We start from the raw sequence: 24,246 nt of genomic DNA, 5'->3' as shown, positions 1-24,246 counted from the left end.
AATGGGTCTTTCCTTTGGAGACCCTCACAAGAGGGTCCCCATGTTGTCTGCCAGTCCAGAGGACTTTGGAGTTTGTGGTTTCACTCTTGGACAAACTCAGCCTCCGAGGTGAAGGTGACACACAGGGTACCCGTAGATAGGCCGCCTGACCTTACACCCCCTCAGCACTTCCGGAGAGTAAGCCAGAGATGTGAAGCAAGGTCCTCACCTTCTGTACACCTCACTGGACAAGGCGTATGTGCATGCATGCGTGTACACACACGTGTGTGCATGACATTTGCACGTGTATGCATGTATGTGTATGCATGTATGTATGTATGATGTATTTGCACATGTATGTATGTATGTATGTGTGTTTGTGTGTGCAGAGAGCACCATAGAGACCTAGCTGGAGACCCTCCTCTTCTCAGGACAAGTGGAAAGAGTTCAGATTAGACTGTGTCCCTGTGTGTGACTGTGCCAGTGATGTGTGAGGGTGCTCATCCCTGCCATTGCTTTCTGTCCAGCTGCTTCTCTGAGGTTTTCCTCTGGGTTAGTGTTTTAAATGTGTCTGTCTGTCCTGTCTCTTCTGATGCTTGTTCTTTCTAGTCTACATTTACTGCTCTCTTCTTCAGCATTTGGTGTGGTCAGTCCACACAACCTTTTGAAATTAAATTACCTGTTTTAGAAGATACAATGCTAGTAACCCCTCCCTATCTCACTTGTGTGTGTGTACTTTAAGGAGGCTTTATTTCATCCTTCCGTGTGTCTGGTGCGTGATGAGAAGGAGTTCCCATCCATGTGGCCCATTGGTCTCTTTCATTGTTAGACTATTTGCAACTGGTGAGAATGTGCCTTCTGGAAAGAGGTATGTCACATGGAGACACAGACAAGAAGTCACAGCAGGTGGATTCACCCATAGCATTTGCTGTGAGTCAGACACACATGTTGAATGTAATTAGATTTATTAAAAGACTGTGTTGACTTTTGTGAGTTAGCAGTTTCCATATATTTTGTATTTTGTTGTTGTTGTTGTTGTTGGTGGTGGTGGTGGTGATGGTGGTGGTGGTGTGGTGGTGGTGGTGATGGTGGTGGTGGTGGTGGTGGTGGTGGTGGTGGTGGTGGTGGTGGTGGTGGCGGCGGTGGTGCTATTAACTTTGTTATAGACATGCCAGCAGCCCAGAGCCCCTAACTCATCTAGAGGTCCTTTGGGAAACCAGCAAAGGTCTCATCTGAGCCTCCTCTGTGCTGTTCAGCAAACTCATTGGTGCAGCAACAGTGCCATATGTGGGGCCATGCTTGGCAGAAGGATTGCTCTCAGGGAGGGGTGACTCAGAGCCCAAAAGCCAGGCTCTACTGTTTGGCTTCTGGCGGTGGCAAGGCATGTTAATGTAGGATGCCTTGGGCCTATTATCTGTGCAACATAAGGCCAGGAAGTCTTTGGGTAGAGCGTCAAACTCAAGGATTGGTGTCTCACCCATTTCATTAGACTCTAAAGACCTTAACTAACCCTGGGGGGATATCCCTGTTTTTCAAAAGATGCTTACAGAATTGGATGATGGATACTTGATATTCAAAACAACCAGTTTCAGAAATGCACTTTGAAATTATACTTGCTTCTTACTTTATGATTTGAAGCATAAAATGCGTAGGGTTTTTTCTCGGTGGTTGGCAATCATGGAGAAGGCTGCCCCACCTGCGGCGCAACACACACTTGCCTTTAAGGCTGTCAGAGGTGTTGGGTTTTTTGTGAGACTTTATAGAATAACTAAAAGCAAACATCTTATGGCTTAAATTTTCTGAATCCTAAGCATGTGGGATGTTTTTCAGTGGCTGTGAGACACAGTATAGCCCAGACATTATCTTGTCCCATGTTGTAGCAGCAGGTCTCTAGCATTACAGCGACGGAGAGTAAGAGCCAGCCACTGAAATAAATAGGAGGTTCTCGTGGACTTAGGGGACAACATTGTATCCCGAATGGCCAAGCCTTGCATCTCCCCATCACACTGACCAGGAGCCCCATGTTCTCACATCTGCTCTGGCTGGGTTGGAGCAGTGAGGAGTGGGCAGATTTCTAGGGGGAGGCTGCAGATGTGGGAGCTGTAAGCGTAGGAAACACGAGATTGAGGACAGGTAATAGGCATGTGTGGCTATGTTAGGGCAGCCAGGGGAGGACCAGATGAAGGCACAGAATCTAAGGTGGGCCAAGAGGTGGGCACCTCCAAGTAAATCCAGAGCTTGGTGGAGATGGCAGCTTCAGACAGGCAGGTGGGCTGAAGTGGGCAGAGAACAGATAAGAACTGTTCAACCATCAAATTACTCCACCACTGGGAATCACGTGTCAAACCCCGAGCAAACACTGCCATCGGGCCTGGAAAAGCCAGTACATCTTTGGAGTCAGAGAGGAGACAGCATTTGCTGTGGTCAGCTTCCCTGTCGTTGTGGGACTGCCTCATGTGCACCTGTGGAGGGCCCCTCCCATTCTGTGGTGTGCACACTTGTCCATTTGTCCCAGCCTTTAAGTGGGTTATTGTGTGTCTCTCTCACCTGTTGCTACACTGGCAAAATTTGGCCACGAGTAAACCCCAGGAATCTGAGCCCTTCTCTCACTGAAGTTTCCTGTTTCTGCTAGAAGAGGCTTTTGAACTGCATGATAGGGCCAGTGCACAGTTTTCCAATGGCCCAGGCTCTTTTCCGAGACCACAGAGCTGTTTATTCAGGGGAGTAATTACCGTTCCCTCCGCCCCTACTCTGTGCTTCAGTTAGAAGAGAAAGGCTTATGTTATTTTAGATGCAGCTGTTGACAACAGTCTTATTTTCTTAAGGGGGGGGGGGGCTAGCGTCGCCCAGTGACAGCAATTCGAGAACAAGCTGGGGACAATTCTGCTGCAATGAATAGGAGATGCCTCGAGACGCACAGTTTTCTGTGTGAGATCAGTAGGCTCTGCAGAGGACACGGTGACGAACTGGCCCTGTTCCCTGAGTGGACTTACTGTCTGGCCCTCACTGACTATATCCCCGAGAAAAACAAGAGGTGAAGTGTACACAGGACATGATCATTTGGCTTCATGCTTCAGGCCTGAAAAAATGAAGTTCTGATGGGCGCAAGGGTGATGACTGGTGACATGACCCGTTTTCATGGCTACCGACTTGGAGGTTTGGCCGAGCCTAACCTCAGTTTTCCACATGCTCGGCCTCTCAAGGAGATGATCGCAGCAGGAGGAGTAAACATCCATGCTTAGTGTTGACTGAGTATCTATTCCAGACAGAACGAGACCGGAGCTACCTAGGGTGAGAACATGTATGTATTGACCATTTCTTGATTATTGTGGACAGTACCTTACTCTGTGATAGAGTCAGAGAAACTGACTTAACTTTGTCAACTTGGTTTGTCTTCTCTCCTGAACCGTCTCTTCGATCTTGTGAGATGTAACAAATGCCCATGTCCTTTTGAGACAACTGAAGTCGGGAAGTGACCGTTCATGTTAAAACAGGAAGCCCTTTGGAAATAGAACATATTCAAGACCAGCAGTATTTCCCTTCTGACACTGCACCGCTCGTGGCTTTAAAACTTGACTTACTGTGCATCGAAGAGGTCGGAGAGCCTCAGATGGTCAGTTGTGGACTGGAGGTGGGCGTGTTTCTAGGACTTACCCAGTGTTGTATTTTAATGTAGCAAGCCTTTGATAAAGCCACAGACCACTGCTTTGAACTAGTGTCACTGGAAAAAGTATGGCCAGGAGTGGGGTTCTCTTCTGTGTCTACGCTGGGTGACTCCCCAGACAGATCATGTAGCTGTGTAACGGGGAGATCATTCTGGCTGTTAGCAGAATTGTGCTTTAGGTAATCGAGGGACCCAAACCATTCTTTGCCAAGACCTCCCTCTTGTTTCTTAGTCTCTGTGCTCTGCCCATGCCTGCTCCCCATCTCTCTCCTCTAGTCTTCAGCTGTGCTCTGTTTCAGCTGCCACAGTCCTGGATCGCTGCGGTTCCTCCACATGGGAACTGGGGATCAGAAAAGGAAAAGGACAGCATCCCTTAGTGAGGGATGTCACCTGCTGACCTTCTGTGTGCCTTTTCTCTGGATTTATCCCTGTATCCATCATTCAGAGTCTCCTCACCGCCAATACAGATACAGACTCAGACAGGCAGGCAGGCAGGCAGGCAGGCAGGCAGGCAGACAGACAGACAGACACACACACACACACACACCATGGATGAGTGACTTTTCCTTCCATCTGCTGAAGCCCTGGTCACTCTGAGCATCTCTCCTGGCCTTTGCCCCATGTCATCTGCCCACATCAGCAGTATGCGCCTTTGAAGATGGCGGTGTTCTCACTGTCTTTGCCATCCTCTCTCCTCCCTATAGCTCAGCGCAGAGCCAAGATGTCTCCAGGGTGTGCTCAGTCGAGTTGCCTGTCAGCAAGGTCTGTTCGTGTGCCTAGCACCAGGATTAAGGATGTGTGGTATCTTCCCTTTCTGCCCTTGGCTTTGGGTCCTGAGCCAAGTAAAGAACCGGAAATGTCTTGTTCAGCACTCAGTTGCCAAGTTAGATGCTGCTGCTGCTGCTGCCGCTGCTGGTCTTGCTCTCTGTTACTTGGATGTGTGAAGGTGAACCTCAGAATTATGGAGATCATCAGTCTGAAATAAGAAAAGTAATGACATAGGGCTCCATTATGTTGAAAGGCGGTAAAGTACGGCTTCAGGGAAAGTGTTGTCAGTTCTCAAACCCTATTATGGCAACCTGTCCACATGGGGAAGAAAAGCCTGGTTCTGTTATCTTATTCTCTTTGGGAAATCCACTAAATTTTAAGATTTCATGGTAGATTTCTTTCTTACAAGTTATACACTTGATTTGTCTGTCTGTCTATCTAGCATCTGTCTTATTTATTTATAATTCACCAATCATCTCCCCCTCTGTGTGTGTGTATTATTAAACACATTAAAATGCTTGCTACTTTGTCAACAGAATTTACAAGTTAGACAGTGATTATATTACTAAAAAGGGAAGGTATTAGTTACCATTTTGCTCAGACCTCTGAGTTTAAGGAACATCAGTGGATTTTGAATTTATATTCAATTATATTATAATCGCAGCATTAGAAACTGGCAAAATACCGAGTGAAATGGGCAAAGGACTTTGAAGAAATGTATGTGTATTTATAGGTTCCCCCCATTTGCATTTTTCAAACAATTGGACATGGATGTGAAACCTGAGCATCTCTCTGCTAATGAACATCCTGTCTCCAAACCCTTGTGTTTGGTGCTGCCACATCCATCGGCTGCCAGTTCAAAGTGACATTGAATAGATTAGCAGGGTTAGATGAATTGATCCAAGCCATTCATTACTCAACTGGTTAATTGTGTGTTGACTGTGTAGATCAAATACACACACGGCCCTGGCAGTATCCTTGAAGCCAGTGCCTTAGGGGGCGGACACGGGATCCCACCCAGGACCAGCCTTGTTCTCTGTGCCTCGTGAGGGGTGGCTGCTGCCTTCTGGGTACCTCTCACCTATCCTGCGTTGGGCTCTGCTTTGGAGCAGATGGTCATCAAGTGGAGCTGACATTTGCTGGCACGGTTGTGGCATGGTGTGCCAAGCACTATGTTCAGTGGTTTAAGGCTTGCCTGTTAGTGCTTAGAGCAAGCCTGCTTAGAAACTCTCAGGAGTTTATTACTGTGTGGTTGTGCTTCCAAAGGCTGACTCCTTGAAAGTGACGTTCTTTCCCTTGAGTCTGATCCTCTTGGGGTGGCATGAGCTGGAGACTGCAGAGGTGAAACACTGGGGCCCTGGTGAGGGGGCTGCAGTCTTCAGGTCTTCACACACGGGCAGGCAGCCTTGAAAAGCTGCCTTCAGGTTGCAGGCTTCTGCTGTTCTTCCTAAGGCAGAATACACACAGGGAGGCAGAATTCTCATGACAGTTCTGTAAACCAGACCCGGGAATAGAATGGCTGCAAATTCTTTCTGGTTCTAGAGCCATCCTGCCATCCTGAGGTGGCTGAGGAGGTGGTTATAAACCCTATGCCACCCGCTGGGCTTTCTTATTTACTGAGTACCCAGCACTCTGGCCAGGTGTCAGTCAGCATACTAAGGGAGGAGCAGGGCAGGCATCATTTCAGACTGGAGGACATCTGAACCTACTGGGTGTCTGTGGAGGAGGGAAATCATCAGTGGAGTGTCTGTGGCTTCTGTCTTCCTTTATTCCTTTTTGTAAGTTTAATTTGCATTTGTTAAGATCACACAGCTGAACAGGCCCATAGGCACAAATGCTGTGTTGCTGCGCTGGACAGACTGACGAAGTGAGGTTTTTGAAAGACTTTAAGGGGCAGGTGTGTTTGCTTACAGGACACATTTGCCAAGCAGGCTTTTTAGTAATAGCATCCTTCTGAGCTGGCTCCCTCCCCCCGCTTTTAGTATTTATTTACATTTATTTTTTTAATTTTAAAGTAGTCATTGTAGATCAGTAGAGAAGTAGCCCTGCACGGGGATGTGCCCAGGTCTGCTCCCTGATGCCACCTCTTCAGTTTCTGTTGGCAGTGAACACCACACAGAATGGGAAACTGGAGTCTGTGGGCAGGGAGAACAGAACTGTTCTACCTTCTTCCCAAGACCGCTTCAGTCTTGAAACTGCATTTAACAAGACATTGGAAAACTATGGCGATGAGCCTGCTAGAGAAATCCAACCTGCTTGATTAGATCCTCTTTGGGGGGACATGTTTTTATTTCCGACTTGGAAGCCAAATAAGGGCGATTTCCACCAGAAGCACTGCTCTCTGTTACAGCCCCCTGTGGTGCTTAAAGCACTGAACAGCCCCTCCTGCAGTTCGCCTTTGCACAAAGGAGATGATGTAATCCCTTTAGCTCTGGCCACGTGGCCAGCATGCCGTCACTGGCTCACACGGGTACTCGTGCTGCCGGTGCTCTATTGGCTTCTTGCAGCCGCATTCGTCTAAGTTGCTCTTCCTTTGTCAAGGCTGTCCTTCACACTCGGGTCACGGGAATATGGACAGAGCCATCCTGCTTTCAAGGAGGGATTGCGCTGGTGAAAATTGTGATTGGAAAAAAAAATGGCTGGAGTGTGCAAAGAGCCTCTGTGAGAGCCTGTGAATTAACACCGGGGATGGGGGCAGGGCAGAAGTGCTTGGTTGCCAATAGCAACCACTAGCTTCGTTATTAGAAGAGTGAAACTCTGGACTTCCTGATCCTTTCTCTCTTCCCTTGGCTTTGCTGCTACTGCCAGAGAGAGGAGCCAGCAGAGAGGCGTGCTCCAGAGGGGAGGAGACAGCTTTACCCTAGGGTATTCAGCCGGGTGTACTTACAAGCAGATCCTTTCCACCTGAACCACCCCCATGTGCAATGCCTCTGGCCTTGCCCCTCTCCACAGTCGTGACTGCATCCTGCGGCAGCCACAGCCACGTGACAGCTGCTATGAATTGTGCCACATTTTGCCCAGCTCCGTGCTCGATGCTTTCACTCATTTTCTCCATTTTCTCGCTTTTTGAAATGCTTGACTCACCCAGGAGGAAACTGTAGCCAGGAGAGAGGAAATGATTACCCTGGCCCTTCCAAGCCTAAAGTGATCCTGCTTAGGAGTCAGAGATGGTTAGAGAGACACAAGTCCGTGCACTTAGGCTTGGTGCTTTCTTTTCCCATAAGTCAGTTAGTAGTCTCTGGGTCCATGAACCCCTGAAAACTGAGGCTTCGTTGTGCAAACCAGCTCTATATAAAAAGGTTTAATTTCTCCATTAGTATTTGTTTAATGACCAGGTGGCCTCGTCATAAGACTTTGGAGATTTCAAGGTGGGGCTGGAAAAAATGGCTCATCAAAGCTCAATCAAATCACCTAGCTTCAATTCCCAAGCACCCACATCAAGTGGCGTACACCACCTGTAGTTCCAGATCCAGGGCATCTGACAACCTCTCCTAGTCTCCGCGGGTATCTTCATGCGTGTAGTGTACACGCATACACACAGGCACACTGTTTTAGTTTCTTTCCTGTCTCTGTGATAAAACACTATCGACAAAGCAACAGTGGGCGGAGATGGTTGATTTGATTTAGAGGCTGCCATCAGTAATTGAGGGATGTCAGGGTCCGAGCTGAAGCAGAGATCATGGACTGCCACTGCTTACTGCCCCCTTTCCATGGCTTACTCAGCTTGCTTCTTCCACAATCAGGACTACACGTCCATAACGAACTGGCCACTCCCACATCCGTAATTAACCAAGAAAAGCCCCGTAAGACTTGCTTAAAGGCCAAGTCTTATAGAGACTTTTTTTTTTTTTTGAGGTTTCTTCTTCTCAGATTACCCTAGGGTATCAATTTGACAGAAACTAAGCAGCACGTGTGTACACTCACACACACATATATATATACACACACACACACACACAACACACACACAACACACGTAAATCTTAAAGGAATGACATGGCTCCACTGATGTCACGGTGACAGTTTTTGAAGTGCAGACATCTGGACCGCATTAGCAAAGCAGCTTTCTAGAATCACAATGAGACTGTGTCTCCAGGGACCTTGTCCATAAGTAGTATTGGACTAATTTTGGTAAGTACTCATGGGCTGCACACAGAGTGACAGAAATAACTCCTACAAATCTAGAATCAGGGTCCCTTGCTTCCCGGTCCTTGAAGAGCCCACCCCTCCTCTCTGGAGAATTTGGAGGTAGAAGGAGTGGATGTGGTGAAGGCACAGCAGGCGGTCTTCCCACCTGGCCCTTGTGCCTCACCTACTTCTCAAGGTCGGACTCATAGGCATTGGGCTTTGTGGGTATCCGGATGCTTTGCGTCTTTGAAAAGGCGACTCTTTCGTGTGGACAGTGGAGACGTGGGCGTGTGTGGGAGGAGGAAGGATGTGGTGACTTTCTGCTTCCTGAGCCTTTGCCTCTGTCCATTAGGTTTTGGTGTTTTACATGTGTCCCCTCTCTCTCATCTAGAGTAGCCGCCTGAGGGGCTGAATTTACCTTGGCTAGGGGTGATGATGGTGGTGGAGGAGGCATCTTTGGTGTTTGATGGGAGAGAGGGAAGCTGAACCTTCTTTAGGTTGCTTTCCTTGGTGGAAGGAGCGGCGGCTGTCAGGTGAGGCCAAGTGTCAAGTGGCTGTGCTTGTCTTTTGGTCAGCTCTGCTCCTAGGAATGGCCCCTAAGGTGGCTGCATCTGTCTGGACAAAGACAGTTAAACAGAGGTTCTTCTCAAGCTACTGATGCAATAAAATAAGACATTGAAATAAAAATCACCAGTTCAGCTCTGCTTATAGACAAACGTGTATAAAATCCAAGGACCGCCTTCTTGGCTCTAAAGTGTCTTGCAAATCTGTGTCCTGTTCACAATGTTGTATAACTAAGAATCCCAGCATCTTTTCGGGGCGTGCTCACCTGGCGGGCGCACAGACAGAATCACTTTTCCTTCACGGCAGCTCTTCACCGGCTCCTTTCTGTCTCTTCAGCCACACCTAGTCAGTCATGTGCCTGGCCCCCTTCTTGTTGGTTTTATGACAACTGCTCAGGTTTTGGTGCCCCACACCTGCTGAGAGCCACATTTTGTATTGGTATAGGATGCAGTAGAGTACCAGGAACACTCCAGAAAGCAGAGCTTAAGAATCTTAAGGTGACCGCACCTACGGGGTTCCACTAGTGTCCTTGATGAAGCAGCAGTTTTAAGACCACTCTTTTTGATGTTTCACATAGCACCGCATACTTTCTACTCTTGATTCTTATAGATACAGCAAAGCATCCAGTCCTAGTTGCTATGAAAACCCTGTTTTGGAAACAAGTTCTCATATGTGTGCACACTTGAATGTAATTGCCCGAGTTACATGTAGATGCAAGTTACCTTGCCAGTGCTGCCAATCAAACCCAGGTCATCCGCCCACAAGGGCAGTGTGTGCTCTTGACCACTGAGTGACCCATCTCCTGGCCCTCATCACCTGTCCTGGGCGGCTCCTGGACACCCGCCCTTCTCAGATGTCATTACTCTACTGTAGTAAGTGCTCCGTGGCTCTGAAGACACCTTGATCATGGAAAGTCATAAAAAAGAAGCATTTAACTGGGGGTGGTTACGGGTTTAGAGGTTTAGTCCGTTGTCATTGTGCCGGAAGCATGGGGCATGAGGTCATACATGGTGGCTGAGAGTTCTATATCTGGATCTGAAGGCAGGGGAGAGAGGGACAGAGACAGACATAAAGACACACAGAGAGACAGAGACACACACAGAGACACAGAGAGTGCTCCAGCCAGTCAGCCAGATAAGCACTGGACCTGGCTTGGTCTTCTGAAACCTCAAAGCCCTCTCCCAGTGACACATTTCTTCCAGCAAAGCCACACTCGGTAATCTTTTCAAACAGTGCCACCCCCTAAGCATTTAAATATATGAACCCATTTGAGGCCATTCGTATTCCAACTACCACATAGCTATTTTCACAGCAGACACAGCTAACACAACAGTTAAAGGTGAAAGTGTGTGTATGTGTGTGTGTGTGTGTGTGTGAATTCAGATAGACTCTGTTGGATGGACATTAACGGGATTCTCAAGTACAAGCTGCACCAACCAGCCTGCTTTCTGAAGGTTTGACTCGGGGTGGTCGGAGTGGGATGGCAGCTAATATTTTTATTCAGAATGCTCATGTTAAGAAAATGTGGATTCTTTATTGTCTATGAAGAACTTAGACTGAAGTTTTAGTTTTAATTGTGCATGCTCGTGTGCTTTGTGCGTGTACATGCAGCGCCCGTGGAGAGCAGAAGGCAGCATTGGATTCCCCCAGGCTGGTGTCACAGTGAGGTTTCCACTGTGCATCCTGGGAACCAAATTTGGGTCCTCTGCTTTTAACAGTTAGGTCATCCCTTCAGCCTCAACACAGTTATTTTTTATAAATATCAAGTTATTAAATTTTTATTTCTAGTATGGTAAACATCCATGAGTTATGGAGCTCTGTTATGGAGAGAACAGTGGAGTCCTTGCAAATCTCTGGATCCTCAAGACTTTTGGGGGACATGAAGAAGTCTTCATTTGGTAGTAGGAGGCAAGGCCTTCCTCCAGCGGAGTACCAGGCGAGGCTCCGAGAGAAGGATGCTCAGAGAGTGGGAGGGTGTGGAATGCTGTTCTTACTGGAGAAGACCAGGAAGGTTTCTAGCTTGCTCTTTTGTCTCTGCTCCAACTCACACAGTGGTTATTGTGCATTAAATGGGAATTTATGAGTTCCCTGAGACCATAATACCCATTTATAGCATCACTAATCTGAAAAAATTTATTCCTGAAATTGAGAAACAACTTGCTTTCCACAATAGCTTGGAAAGACCACGGCTGTTGGAAGTCCAGCATTACTTCATGTAGCCCCCCAACAGCTCCTTTCAGCCATTACTGTTAAGGAAGTGGAGTAGGTGGGATTCAGTTAGGACACAAATAGAAAGGGAAACAGCTGGGCTATCCGGTTCCTCCAGTCAGCAGTCAGACGGGGCTGATCCAATACAGAAGCCCAGTGTAGAGTTTGGAACCTAGACGTGATTTCAGAACAGTCAACTGGACACTGACCTTCTCTTTTGCTTTTTGTTTCTTTTTTAAAAAAACAAATGGTTGCATCTGTGGAAAGTGACTTCTCTTACAGATGAGACGAGCTTTAGAGAGGAAGTAGACAGGAACTTGAGAACAGGAACATGGATGTCACCTACTGCCCAGAAGTGCTCTGGTGACAAGCTCTGGATACGTAAGCGGGGCTGTTCACTGCAGTGCATCTGTTACAGGCTTGGGTGACAGTTCAGTCTGCAGTGAAGTCCCCGAGCAGGTGCTGGACTGCAGTGACCTCACACCCACGAAGCTCAGCATGCGGGTGGGGCGAGGTAAGCTTCGGTGAGTGGACACAGTGCGATTGCCCAGATGCAAAGAGCCGAGGCAGGTAAGAGCGACAGAGCTGCATGGAAAAGCAGTGATGAGCGTTTATCCTAAAAGTCAGTACAGGCTTAGTCTAGACCCAGTGGCTGGGTGAGAGCCGCCGAGGTATTGGCAGGAGTGGAGCTGGTAAACAAGATGGGTCTTCAGACAGGTGCAGTAACACATGCATGCAATCAAGCCTTTCTGTATGAACGTCACTCTGGTGCTCGTACATGGCAGGACTTGGTGGACTAGAGGTCTTAAAGCAATTGACTTGAAAGTCCTTCTGTTTTCCTGTTGAGTGAGAACCAGAGCACCAGGGCTCTGCGCGTTCATTTATTACATAGAATAGCAACCCTTGTCCCTTCCCGTCTTAAGGTTTGGAAGGTTAGGTTGCGCGGTGTCTTGGTTGCAGAGTTGACGGATGTCATTGTACCAGCTTTCAGGAACCCCCTGCTCTGACTTTGAAGAAAAACTTCGTGTGTTTTCTCATCACTTTAAGGAATTGTTTTCTGATGAGTCCCGTCTGTACAGTGGGCCAAGGGCATGACCCGGAAGCCAAGTGTATCAAGGGCATTGTTAGTTATGTTCAGCAGAGTGAAGCCAAGGGTAGCGAAGGGCTTGCTTCTGTTACATTATCTATTAAAAACGAACACAAAGGGAACCTGAAATCAGACAAGCTCAGAGCGGCCTCCCTACTTCCCAGAGGTCACAGCCAGATCAAAGCTCCAATCGCTGAAGCTTTTTAGGTGGCGGTGGTGGAGTGTCCACCTCTCCATCTTCACGTAGAGGTGGGGATCCTGACACTACTGCATAAGCTTCTGTGCCAGGCACATGAAGAGAGATCAGAGACAAGCAACGATTCCAGCTCACCTCCTTGAATCTCCAGCTGGACCTGGCATGATCTTCCATGAAAAGAGGCAGGAACCTGAGGATGCCCTGGTGCTGGTGGATGGGTGGTCAAGAATGATTCAAATGAGAACTCGGAGGGGACTCTCCTGTTGGGATTGCCTCATGCATTGCTAGGTTAGTAATAGTCAGTCTCACGAGGGAATGTCCAAGGTTAATGTACCATCACTGTGTTGATTTCTGAAATACATATTTTTTGGGGGAAATGGGTGGCCTTCAACAGTGACTTGTCTCAGACCTTGTTTTTCCTTTGGAAGTAATGGTCCCTTGCCTTCTAGAACACTAATCTCAGGGCAGTGAACAGAGGTTTCCTCAGAACAGCTTCTTAAAACAGCGCTGGGATCCAAGATATGCTGCCGATGGTGGGGCTGAATAGGCTCAGGAGCTGCAGCCTGGAGAAACTCTTCAGAGACCCTACTGAGGTGAAACCAAGACTCTTGACTTTGCCACAAAAATAATTTTAGGGCCCATCAATGTGAAGCAGAATTGGGGTTCATAAGAGGTTTCTGACATAGGTAAAGTGTGGGTATTTTGTGGTGTGTGTGTGTGTGTGTGTGTGTGTGTGTGTGTGTGTGTGTGTCTCGCACCACCCCTTGGTATATGTATACACACACTTAGTGTATGTATGTGGTCTTTGAGGAAGGAAAGTACCTGTAAATGTGTGTGTGTTTCACAGGAGAGTTGCACATAATGATCTCAAGAATAGCCATTCGATGGCTTTTGAAGTTATGCCTCAAAAGGTTGCTAAGAACTTTGATATTTTTTCTTTTTAGTTTTTGATAAATAAAGCTGTAAGATATTTCCTAAGGTTATTGGGTAGGTTTATAGGCTGATAAAGCCGTAGGTCACATGGGTTAAACAATGAATTAAGACTTTTTTTTTTTTTCCTACTTCTGCAAATAAAGTTTATAGTCCTAGAAAACTGCAGGGTTCCAGATGGGGAAGGAGTTAAGGTAACACGTCTCTGTATGAAAGTCCTAGTAATTCTGTGTTGGCAACTTTCACAGCACATTTGTAGATGTAGGTAGAATTCTTCACTCAGAGTTGTCAAGAAGCCTCAACCAGACTGTAGATTACAAACCTTACACCAGTGGTTCCCAACCTTCCTGACACTGGACCCTTTAACAGAGTTGCTCATACTGTGGCGACCCCTAAAGATAAAATTATTTTCATTGCTACTTTATAACTCTTACCAGGATTTGGTAGCAAAAGTAAGTCACACAGGCCTGTCTGGTGTGATTTTTCCCTGCTTTGAAATGGGTGTAGGGCAGGGAACCAGGCCTGCGTAAGTGAGTAAATTAATGGCTTTAGCTTTCAAGGCCGCATGCCGCCCACACTGGAATAAAGCTATAATCTTGAGGCAGCTGGACAGGTTCATTACCCATGAGCAAAGTTAGGCTGGTCCTGCTGCGTGGACAGGAAGCCGTTAGCCTGCAGGATCACGTCAGGGCTACTATTTTTCGACAGTCATACTGTCCAGGACATAGAAGGTCCTGGAAGAAAATGTGTCACTTTAGCGTTTAGAATTCAAACAAGTTACGGAACATGAGTTGCCCTCCCTAGGTTCCTTACATGCTTCTGCATCCTCTGGACCCCAGCCAGGGATTACCTGGACGGCCCACCTTGGTTGTGGGGGGTCCCACACAGCACAGGTGAAGTACAGCGCACACTAAGACAGCAGGGACAGAACAGTCAAGACAAGTAGGTTGGGTGAAGTATGTGAGGACAATGGCTGTACGTTGTGGCCCTCCATGTTCAGTCTTGACTTGCTTGTCTGGGGTGTATGTTCCCGTCAGCGAGGATAGAAGGTAGAAACCGAGGATAGAGGTAGAAACCGGCAGCAGTTGAACTTGTCCAGCTAATCACAGCTTCCCCACCGCAGATCGGTAACAGCAGCACGTGTCCAGATGCGCATCCGTCAGACTGACCTACCTGGGTGTGGAGTCGGGGCTGTTTTCTGCTCTCCTGCATGTTTTCTTTCTGCTGGACGATAAGCATCTTCAAACAGGCACCGTGCAGGTTGGGGATTCCCCAGGGCTTGGCAGATCAGCGTGTGTAGATGTTCTGTCTGAACCTGAGTGTCAAGTGAACCAAACAGCTTGAGGCTCCATCGGGGAACTGGCTACTGCAAAGTTCTGCCACATTCTTGGATACTGATAAAGATATATCATCCTAGTGAGTTTCCTGATGGAATTAAATCCATGACGTCTTCACATTATCGACACATTTAAGGGTCTGTGACTTACTGGGGTGTTTTTGTAGCAGACCTACAACATCCTAAATTTGCTGAATAATTAGAAACTTTGGTTTATATATAAACAAGATGATGATGTAAGTGTTCTTTAGAAGTAACTTGTGGCCACTCAAATTAATTGATTACTTATTAAGACTCTCAGCCTTAAGTAGTATATTTCCTCAGGAATGGGAAACCTTTGTGCACAGTAAAGGCAGAGGGTGATAAGATAGTCAGGCTCCTGAAGCCTGGGGACAAGTTTTCTGTAGGAAGGAAGTCCCCATTCAGAACGCAAGTCTCAGAGGCCGAATTGAGAATTTACATGTTAGGGAAGTTAGGTGTCTCTTTGGTGTTTCAAGGATAGCCAGGCCTATGTGGAGAGACCCTGTCTCAAAAAATAAGCAAGCGAACTAAAGTGGGAGGAGCCAGCGTAGGCGTCAGCGACGCTGGTGTGGAGATCACCTGTAGTAATCCATAAGATTTACTAACGTATAATGTAGTAAGATTTGGAGCATAAATCCAAATCCGGGCTCAGTGCTGGGATCACGTCCTTTGTCCTGTAGAATCTGAAGCCCCAGAAGCCTTGGTTCTCCTTGTTTGTTTTCTGTCTTTCCTAGCAATGGTCACTAACAGGCAGGCGGTTGTGCCTGTTTGTGACACCTGGCACTCACAGAAGCTTAAGTTGTGTTCTGTTCCCATTGCCGAAGACATGTGGCAGAAACCTGCGGATTCATTCTGTCAGCTGTCCCACTTGAGCCTTCTGGGGCTCAGAGACCAACACGTATGTGCTGACATGTGAAACAAAGCCATTCTGTCTGGGTTGTGTGGAGTTGACGTAGCTTTGTTCCCTCAAGCCCAGGCTGGTTACAAAGTCTCATGACTAAAGCATTTCCTTGCAACTGTTTCTTGGGTGAACCCTGCTCACTGCAGAGAGGCAGCTTCTGATGCCTGCATACCTCCTGCTTCCCCACAGCCTCTTCTCTGTCGAAGAGCTTCCTCCTAAGTCTTCTTTCTCCCTTGGCATGATCTGCCTTCCTTTTCTTCATCAGAGGTGAGGGTTATCGTGATTAGGGCAGAAAATAATGTTTTAATTATGTTGTATACATCTCAAAGTAAAACCTTTTTCTATCTTAAAATATGAAGGAATTGCAAACAGAGAGTCACTAAGTACATCAGACAGCAAGAGAATGAGTCACTTTGACTGCCTGGCCACTGTGAGCTGACTGGTGGCTTCAGGATATGGTTAGTTTTGTGATTTTCCTGGACTCTACTCAGGACCCGATTTGTAGACTGGCATTGAACTTTACCAGCTGCACAGGGTGCTGTTTGCCCAGGGGCTCAATGATTACTTGAGGCTTTTCTATTTTTCAGTTTTCTGCTGTGCGCCCCATATAGTGAAATATCAATGCACAGTGATCCTGTGGACCAGTATTAGGTCATTTCCATGTTGTGACAAAGGCTTGGGTGCCGTGGGAGCTGAGTGGGTTATGAATCCAGCATCAGGAGTTCCTGGTGTGTGTGGTGTACACCGGGAGCAGGAATGGCAGTGGGGTTCTAGTGGTGTGTATAGGAGTTCCAAGGGCCACAAGCTGAGCATGTGGTTGGGACTCTGACTTTCTCCTGGGGGAGGCAATAAGCATTGGCAAGGGAAGGAGAGCTGCACAGGAGGCAGATGTGACATCTGAAGGGTTATGTCATGTCAGGGAGTCTGTGTCTTCTGTGAAGGCATCAGGAAGCCACAGAAGGGCATCATGGAAAAATAGAAGGAGACGTGACTTAGGAGCCTATTTTGAGTGGTGGGGTCAGGAGTATTGACCACTGATTAGGAGGCTTTGATACAGCCACGCCACCTGTGGGAACACTGGCCAGGAAGACGGAGGGTGGAATCAAGGGGAGCCATTTAAATGAATGAAATGTCTGATGTAGTAATGGGCCAGGATTTCTTTCAGCAATCAATCTTGGTTGGGCTGGTGTCCATTTACAGCTTAGGGATCATGTTCTGTCTATGGGTCAACCCCCTGGGCTCTTCTGCAAAGCAGTCTTTGGATCGGGTTGGCTTTGCAGAACTGTACGTGTGCATGTATACATGTATACAACTGTACAAGTGAGACACACATATGTAATTAGGGTGGTATCGGTTGTGAGGCTTTATAGCACACATGCATACATAGAGACAGACAGGCAGACAGGGATAGAAGCACAGAGAGAAGGGGGAAGGTGTCTATGTGCTTTGTTTTGCACTACTTAGAGAAATACAGTTTTTCTGTATGCCTCTGTGTTGGTCTAGGGATCAGAAGATTAAAGGTGCTCTTAGACATGTTTCCTTTCTAATTTATGAAGCTAGAAGACATTGGAACCCCTTTTATAATGCCTCTTGGACAACTGGCCTATCATATATTATGAATTAACTTCCAGGGAACCATTAATGCATAGTTAAAACATCAACAAAGTCTCAGGCTTTCTTCATCTATTCTAAGGCATCTGCAATCCTCTGACCCGCCTCTAGTCCTTTTGGTGGCTCAGCTTGTCCTGAGTACTCTGTGGGTAAGAGATTAACAGCCGGAGCTATAGGTTGACGTTTCCTCAGTGAGAGAAGCCTGTGCTCAGTGTAACTGTGGGCTGTTGTAGGCTGTCAATCCTAAGAAGACAGGATGAGGTAGCCAGTCAGGTGGTTATTAAAGCTGTGGTCGTTATTACTAAAAACCAGAAGCCATTTCGTTGTATTTCCATGTGGTAGTTTGTGAATATACACTCCTGATGCGTGTGATTCATCTTCGTATTCAATGTGGGGTCATATTATTTTTGTGCAAATGACACAAGCATCAGTTGATTGTGTTTGCATTTTTATTTGTTAGTAAGTACCGGGGTGCAGATGTAACCTTTGTTCTCTTAATCGGTCTTTCAGAATTAAACACATTTACAGAAGATTCCGTCCCATTAAAGCACTTCCTTCCTGTGACACGGATCTAGAGGCCTGCACGGTCACCCCACCCCCACCCCCGCCCCACACAGTGTGCTAACACTGCCACCCTGCACTAGAGCAGCATCCTGCAGGCTCTGCAGTGGAGCGGCTGGCTCAGACAGGGTGACGTCACCCTCTCTGCAAGCCGTTCGAGGGCGGGGCCTTCACGCAGATGTGGGGTTTTTATCACCCTGCCCTTTGTGTTCAGGAGCTCTGCCAATTACCTAATGAGTAAAATTCGGTAATTACCACCAAGGCTTGTCAGTAAGAGAAGCTACCAGCTTACTGTTTAACATTATTTTTGCCGTGGTTGCTTTAGAACGCTGCCTTGTTTATTAGTCTTATTTGTGGCATAACCTGTGCTTCCAGGAGCTTTGCTTCCGTCTTTCCCACAGGCGATTTTTCGGGTTAATAAACAGAAGGTGGGGTAGCTGATAGGCTGTGAGACCAGTGAGGTAGCTGGGAAGCTGTTTGTGGGCGACACAGCAGAGAATTCAGACAAGACACACACTCATTCTTATCAGGAGGCTCTGTCTGTGGAGGAATGATTGGGCTTTCAGATACCAAGTTTTCCTAAAAGAAACAAATTAGGTCGGTGAACAATTAGGTGAAATTCAAAATAATTATAATCTGCTAGAGGTCCCGTGGATTACCAAAAAAAAAAAAAAAAAAAAAAAAAAAAAAAAGCTGTTTTAGTTTTAAAACTTACCCCTTAAAAATAATCTGTTTATTTACTTTATGTATGTGAGTACACTGTCGCTGTCCTCAGACACACCAGAAGAGGGCATCTCATTACAGATGGTTGTGAGCCACCATGTGGTTGCTGGAAATTGAACTTAGGACCCCTGGAAGAGCAGTCGGTGCTCCATCTCTCCAGCCCCAAAAGCTTACTCTTAACTCAGTTGCTTAGGTTCATCTCAGATTTGTGTGCACACCTATGTGGGAGGTGCTGCGGGGTTAATGGGCTGAGTAGGCTCACACACAGCCTGGAGATAGCCCATGGGCACAGCCTGGAGATAGCCCATGGGGCACAGCCTGGAGATAGTCCATGGGCACAGCCTGGAGATAGCCCATGGGCACAGCCTGGAGATAGCCCATGGGGCACAGCCTGGAGATAGCCCATGGGCACAGCCTGGAGATAGCCCATGGGCACAGCCTGGAGATAGCCCATGGGCACAGCCTGGAGATAGCCCATGGGCACAGCCTGGAGATAGCCCATGGGCACAGCCTGGAGATAGCCCATGGTGCTTCTGCTCCTGGGAGTGAACAGGATGGAGGGCTGCTGCTCCTTAATTGGCTGATGTTGGAACTGGAAGGCCACCATGCTGAGGAGTCAGCACTACGGCTGGTTGGAAACTAGCGGCTAGTTCTGTTGGGTGGAACGGCAGTGCTGACCCAGGGTCTGAGGACGGACAGCACGCAGCTGATCTGACCACTGTGCTGTTGGGTGGTTGGTGTTCCAGCCCCACCCCCACTCATCTGAAAGATCTCCCATTGTTAGAGACAACTGCGGGCCGATTCCTCCCGGGGCAGAGAGGGTAATTTTCCCTCTTACAGATGTAATCATAGCATGATTGAGGGCTAAATACCCAGAGCTGATCATTTATAGACCGAAAATAGAAAGCCCTGGGGGGCCCTGAGCATGGCAGGAGGGACACACTGCGCGTTTGATCATTTCCACTGGTGCACAGAGGTTTCCAGTACTCGCACCCACTTCTGTCTGAAGCAGGTTACCGGAGCGTGAGGAAGATGAAGAAAACTCAATTGCCACACGGTTTGCAGTGTATGAACCAGGAGAGACGCGTGATCGTGGGCTTAGTCTTTATCCCAGACGGTCCTGCTCCTGCCCGTATAGCACTGTAAATATGTAACGGAATCCACCGTGCTGCTGAACATCAGGGTTGAGCTGTCCTAAGACGAATCTATTAAAATACTGAAGGAGGGAGGGGGAAAGTGGACTTGAAGCTGGAACTTCACAGAGCCCCTCCCTACACGGCCATGTCTCTGCTAACCATGGCCTAACTGCAGGCACCATCACGAGTATCCCCAGCATTGTAGGCCTGACCCAAAAAGTAGCTGTTACTTGTCGACTAGTCCTTGCCCGGGAACCATTGTTTTCCCGGGTGACTCATTTTATTAAAGCCTGCACTGGCTTTTTAACCTTTCTGCTCACATTTTTGTAGGTTTTACGTAACATAAACATTAAAAAAAAAAAAAAAAGGACACAACTCAATGCCCCTAATTTTGGCGGTTGCCTTCTGTTCACCCCTTGCCCACCCACTTCTAACCGCACCAGCTTTCCTGTGCAGTCCCCTTGTCCATCCCAGAAGTAAACGGTGCTCTGCCTTGGCCTCTTGCACAGAAGCATCTCTTCAGACTGTGTTCGGGGCTGGGTAACCTCCCTGTGGCGTCCAGGTGAAGGCTGCTGAGTCCAGGACCTAAGGCCTTTCAGTTCCCCAGCCAAGAAAGTCTTAGGCGTCTGGCCTTTTTGTAGTGTAGTCTAGAACCTGTGGGGCACAGAGAAAAGCGGTTTACTTTTAATTTCTTTTTTTTTCCTTCCATACTTTTTTTTTTTTTACTGCAGTGTTAAAACGTCAGGACCAAGACAGCTTACGTGAGAAAGCGTTTGTTGGGGCTTGCTTCCAGTGGCAGAGGCTGAGGCCATGAGCATCATGGCAGAAAGCGTGGCAGCAGTCAGCTTGGTGCTGGAGCAGCAGCTCAGAGCTTCCATCCTGATCTTCAAGCTCAAGGAGGCGGTGGTGGGAAGGCATGAGTTTCTGAAAACTCAAAGCCTGCCCCAAGGGATACACCCCCTCCAATAAAACCACGCCTCTTAATACTTTCCAAATATTTTCACCAAATGAGACCAAAAGTATTTAACTGTATGAGCCTATCGGCCCATTCTCATTCAAAACACCACATTCCATTCTCTGGCCACCCCAGGCTTGTGGCCATCTCAGTGCAAATACTCATTTAGTCTAACTTCAAAAGCTCCCACAGTCTTACAGTCTCAAGACTGTTTCAAGGTCAGAAGTCTCTTCTGAGATGCAAGGGAATCTCGTAACTATAATCCCCTTATAAAATGAAAAGGCAAATTACATACTTCCAACACACAGTGACACGGAATAAACATTACCCTTACAAAAGGGAGGAAAGGGGGCACGGTGAGGACATACTGGAGGAAAGCAAGACCAGAATCCAGAAGGACAAGTCTCACACTGTCTGAGGTCAGAGGGCTCATGCCCTGCTCTTCCAGCTTTGCTGACTACGGCATGCTTCTCTTTCTTGGGCTGGTTCCACTCCCTGTGTGGAGCTCTCCTTGTCGGATATCCTATGGCTCTGGTACCTCCAAAATCCTGGGGTCTCCAGCCCAATCCAGGCTTCACTTTCTCAGCTTCATGCAATGGCTCCTCTGGGTCTCCACACAAGGACACCCTCCCGTACGCTTAGCCTCAGCAACTGTTCGCAGCCCCTTAAAGCCAAAAGTGGCTGAGGCTACACGTTAGGCTGTCGTATGGGATGGGCCCTGGCTCTCTTCTGACGCCAGTTAAGTCCACCTGGATCCAGCTCATCCTTCTTGAGCTCCATCGTGATCTCTCTATTTTTAATTTCTAAGAAAATTTATTTTTAAGAAGCTGTACCCTCTGTTTTTATAAATACTCTCTAGGACATGGACAAGAACATGGCTTGTTGAACATGTATGTCCTTGACCCTGAACAGTAGAAAAGGATTTCCCCTGTCAGACACCTTTAGGTTGGATCTGTAGCTGCAGGTCACTTCATTGTGATAGGGCTCCCACTACTTATGAACCTTCTTTCTCACCGGCTGCCTTGGTTACAGGCTGTCAGCAGACTGACGCTTTTGCCTTCGAGGTATCACCATCTTTACCCAGGAAGGGTAGTGAGTTTCTGTGATGGATTGGGGAGTTGTTGAGACTAGCTTGAATTTATTAAAGAGCTCTGGTGGCACTTGGGGGTGAAATTGTAGCCCTTTGGCTGAGGTGTCTGCCGTCTAGAAATCAGAACTGCTTCTCAGTCTGGTGGGTTAGCAGCGCACAGCGATGGTTGTTTGCACGGAAAGTTGGCGCGCTAGAAGGTGGAGTGACCTGGTGACCTGTCCTGTGGCGCAAATCAATCCATACCTGGCTGGGTCATACCACAAATTTCTCCCAGAGCTTTGGCCCTTGCTGCTGCCTCTGCCTTTGGAGTGCTAGGATTAAAGGTGTCTGTTGCCACCTGCCTGGCTCAAATGCTTGAATTTTCAGAAGGGCCACATGGAACAACTTCTTTCACCCGCAGGGCTCAGGAAAAAGCAGGCCGCTCGGGCAGCTGAAGCTGATACTTAGTTTGAGGATTCCTCCCCCCAGATCTTTCCTCTCTGTTTCACCCACACAGTGCCGTCCTGAGTATAACCCAGTCAGTTCGTGCCGAACCCCAGCCGTACACTGGGCTCCGTCCTCTCCGGCAGCCAGAGTAAAGAGCGTGGATCTCAACACCGCACTCTTTCCCATTCGCACACCCCTAGTTTTGATTGAACTGTGGTGCCTTGACCCAGGCATCCTCCTGCTTCAGCTTCCTTGTTGCAGTGTGCTCACCGGGTGAGAGCTGGGTGTGTATGTAGATATGTCAGAGCCTGGCCAGTAAGCACACTCGAAGTCTATTTATTTAAAACTCATTAGACGACATCTTTCATCCCTCGTGTGACCAAGATAATGTCTCCGATCCTTTTCATGTGCTCTTTGGCAAAAATTAAAAAAACGGGTCCGGGAGAGCTGTCTTGTGTTTCTCTGAGGGTGTGTTAGCGAAGGCGGACGCAGTGCTACTTCTAGCCTTAGAATGGTGACTGACCTCCGCTGGAGTCCAAGTCAGTATCCTAAGGCATGAGCATGAATACGAAAATCTTTATCCCACGTTTCTAGGCGGGTGCTCTCCTGGTGGGCAGGCTGGGCATGTTTGGGCTGCAGCTCATCCTACTCACATGTTGGCTTATCCTAAGTTGCAGGCTGCATTCTGACTTCTCATAAAATTGTTACGCGGCTTTCTAAGATTTTTCTGGTTTTTAAAGATGCTGGAGTAGCAACAGGCTAACTTAGTCATTGATGTTACTCTGCAGGTAACAACCCATAAAGCTTAGAAGGATTGAGCCAGGAGGGAGCGCTGGCCAGTGTGGGTTATGCATAAGCCCCTCTGTGTGATAGGCAAGGATTAACCAGGCTGGGAAAGACTAAGAGGAGGCCTTGAGCGCCCCCTAGAGGCTTCGCTGTGCTACAACCGGCAGACTTCACAAAAAGCTGTGAATGCCATAGTCCCGTCCCCCCCCCCCGCCCCCCCTGCAGTTACCTAAACTCCTCGAGGTTAAAACGAGGATTTGGCAAATGACTGGAACTGATTACATATTGTGTCTTCTGGGGACAAAGTATCGTGGCTAACATGGCTGAGAATCGTTAGGGACACTGTCTATGGGCGTGTCCAAAGACCAGTATTCAGCATTAAACTGGAGAAAATACTGGGGTCATTCACCTGTGCTCACACAAGGACATGTTCCCTAATTGAGTCATTGGTGATGATGACAGTTGGTGTGTTGGCACTGGAGCGCATGGGTGTCACCTGTCAGGCAGGCAGCCCGGTGACACTTTTCTCTTCTTGTCTTTTCAGGGTTTCGGAAAAATGATGAAATGAAAGCTATGGATGTCCTGCCAATTCTGAAGGAGAAAGTCGCCTATCTTTCAGGTAAGATCTGACTTTCCAACCTGCTGTACTTGACTGCTCCGACTCCAGGCTTTGATTAAAGTTGCTCACTTGCCACAGCATATAAAAGCATTGACATTTGGTGGGCCTCTATTACGTATGTGAGTGCACTGTAGCTGTCTTCAGACACCAGAATACGGTATTGGATCCCATTACAGATGGCTGTGAGCCACCATGTGGTTGCTGGGAACTGAACTCAGGACCTCTGGAAGAGCAGTCAGTGCTCTTAACCCCTGAGCCATTTTTCCAGCCCTTGGTGGGCCTTTAAAACTCCTTGATTCTTGGAAAATTAATGCCCAAGGCATTTTTTAAGGTGGCGTATACATCATAAGCCAGCTAGTGCTGCTGATCAAACTGTCTGTCTGTCTGTCTCTCTGTCTGTCACTCTGCAAACATTTAGATGCATTGCCTGAGCCATTAAGTGTAACAGCTGCTTGTTAAACACCTTAGTGTCAGCAGTTGGGTGTGTGACCACAAATACACACTCAGGGGTTTTTAACAGCTACATCTTGTCTCCCATGGCTCTTCGTTCCCTCCTT

General features: G+C 47.7%; 1 protein-coding gene across 2 annotated transcripts in view; it reads left to right on the top strand.

Annotated features, from left to right (window-relative positions):
* The window catches only part of TRIO (trio Rho guanine nucleotide exchange factor), a 276,470-nt gene that overhangs the window by 74,256 nt on the left and 177,968 nt on the right, over nucleotides 1-24,246 (top strand). For both annotated transcript variants that reach the window (XM_080933897.1, XM_080933896.1), the window contains exon 2: nucleotides 23,615-23,689. In XM_080933897.1, the coding sequence (XP_080790023.1) occupies nucleotides 23,615-23,689 (75 nt within the window). The remainder of the gene's footprint in view (nucleotides 1-23,614; nucleotides 23,690-24,246) is intronic.

Source organism: Micromys minutus (genome assembly GCF_963924665.1).
Source record: "Micromys minutus genome assembly, chromosome: 20".
NCBI classification, from domain to species: Eukaryota; Metazoa; Chordata; class Mammalia; order Rodentia; family Muridae; genus Micromys; species Micromys minutus.
Note: the sequence above shows the minus strand (reverse complement) of the source record. Positions and strands in the feature narration are given on the sequence as shown.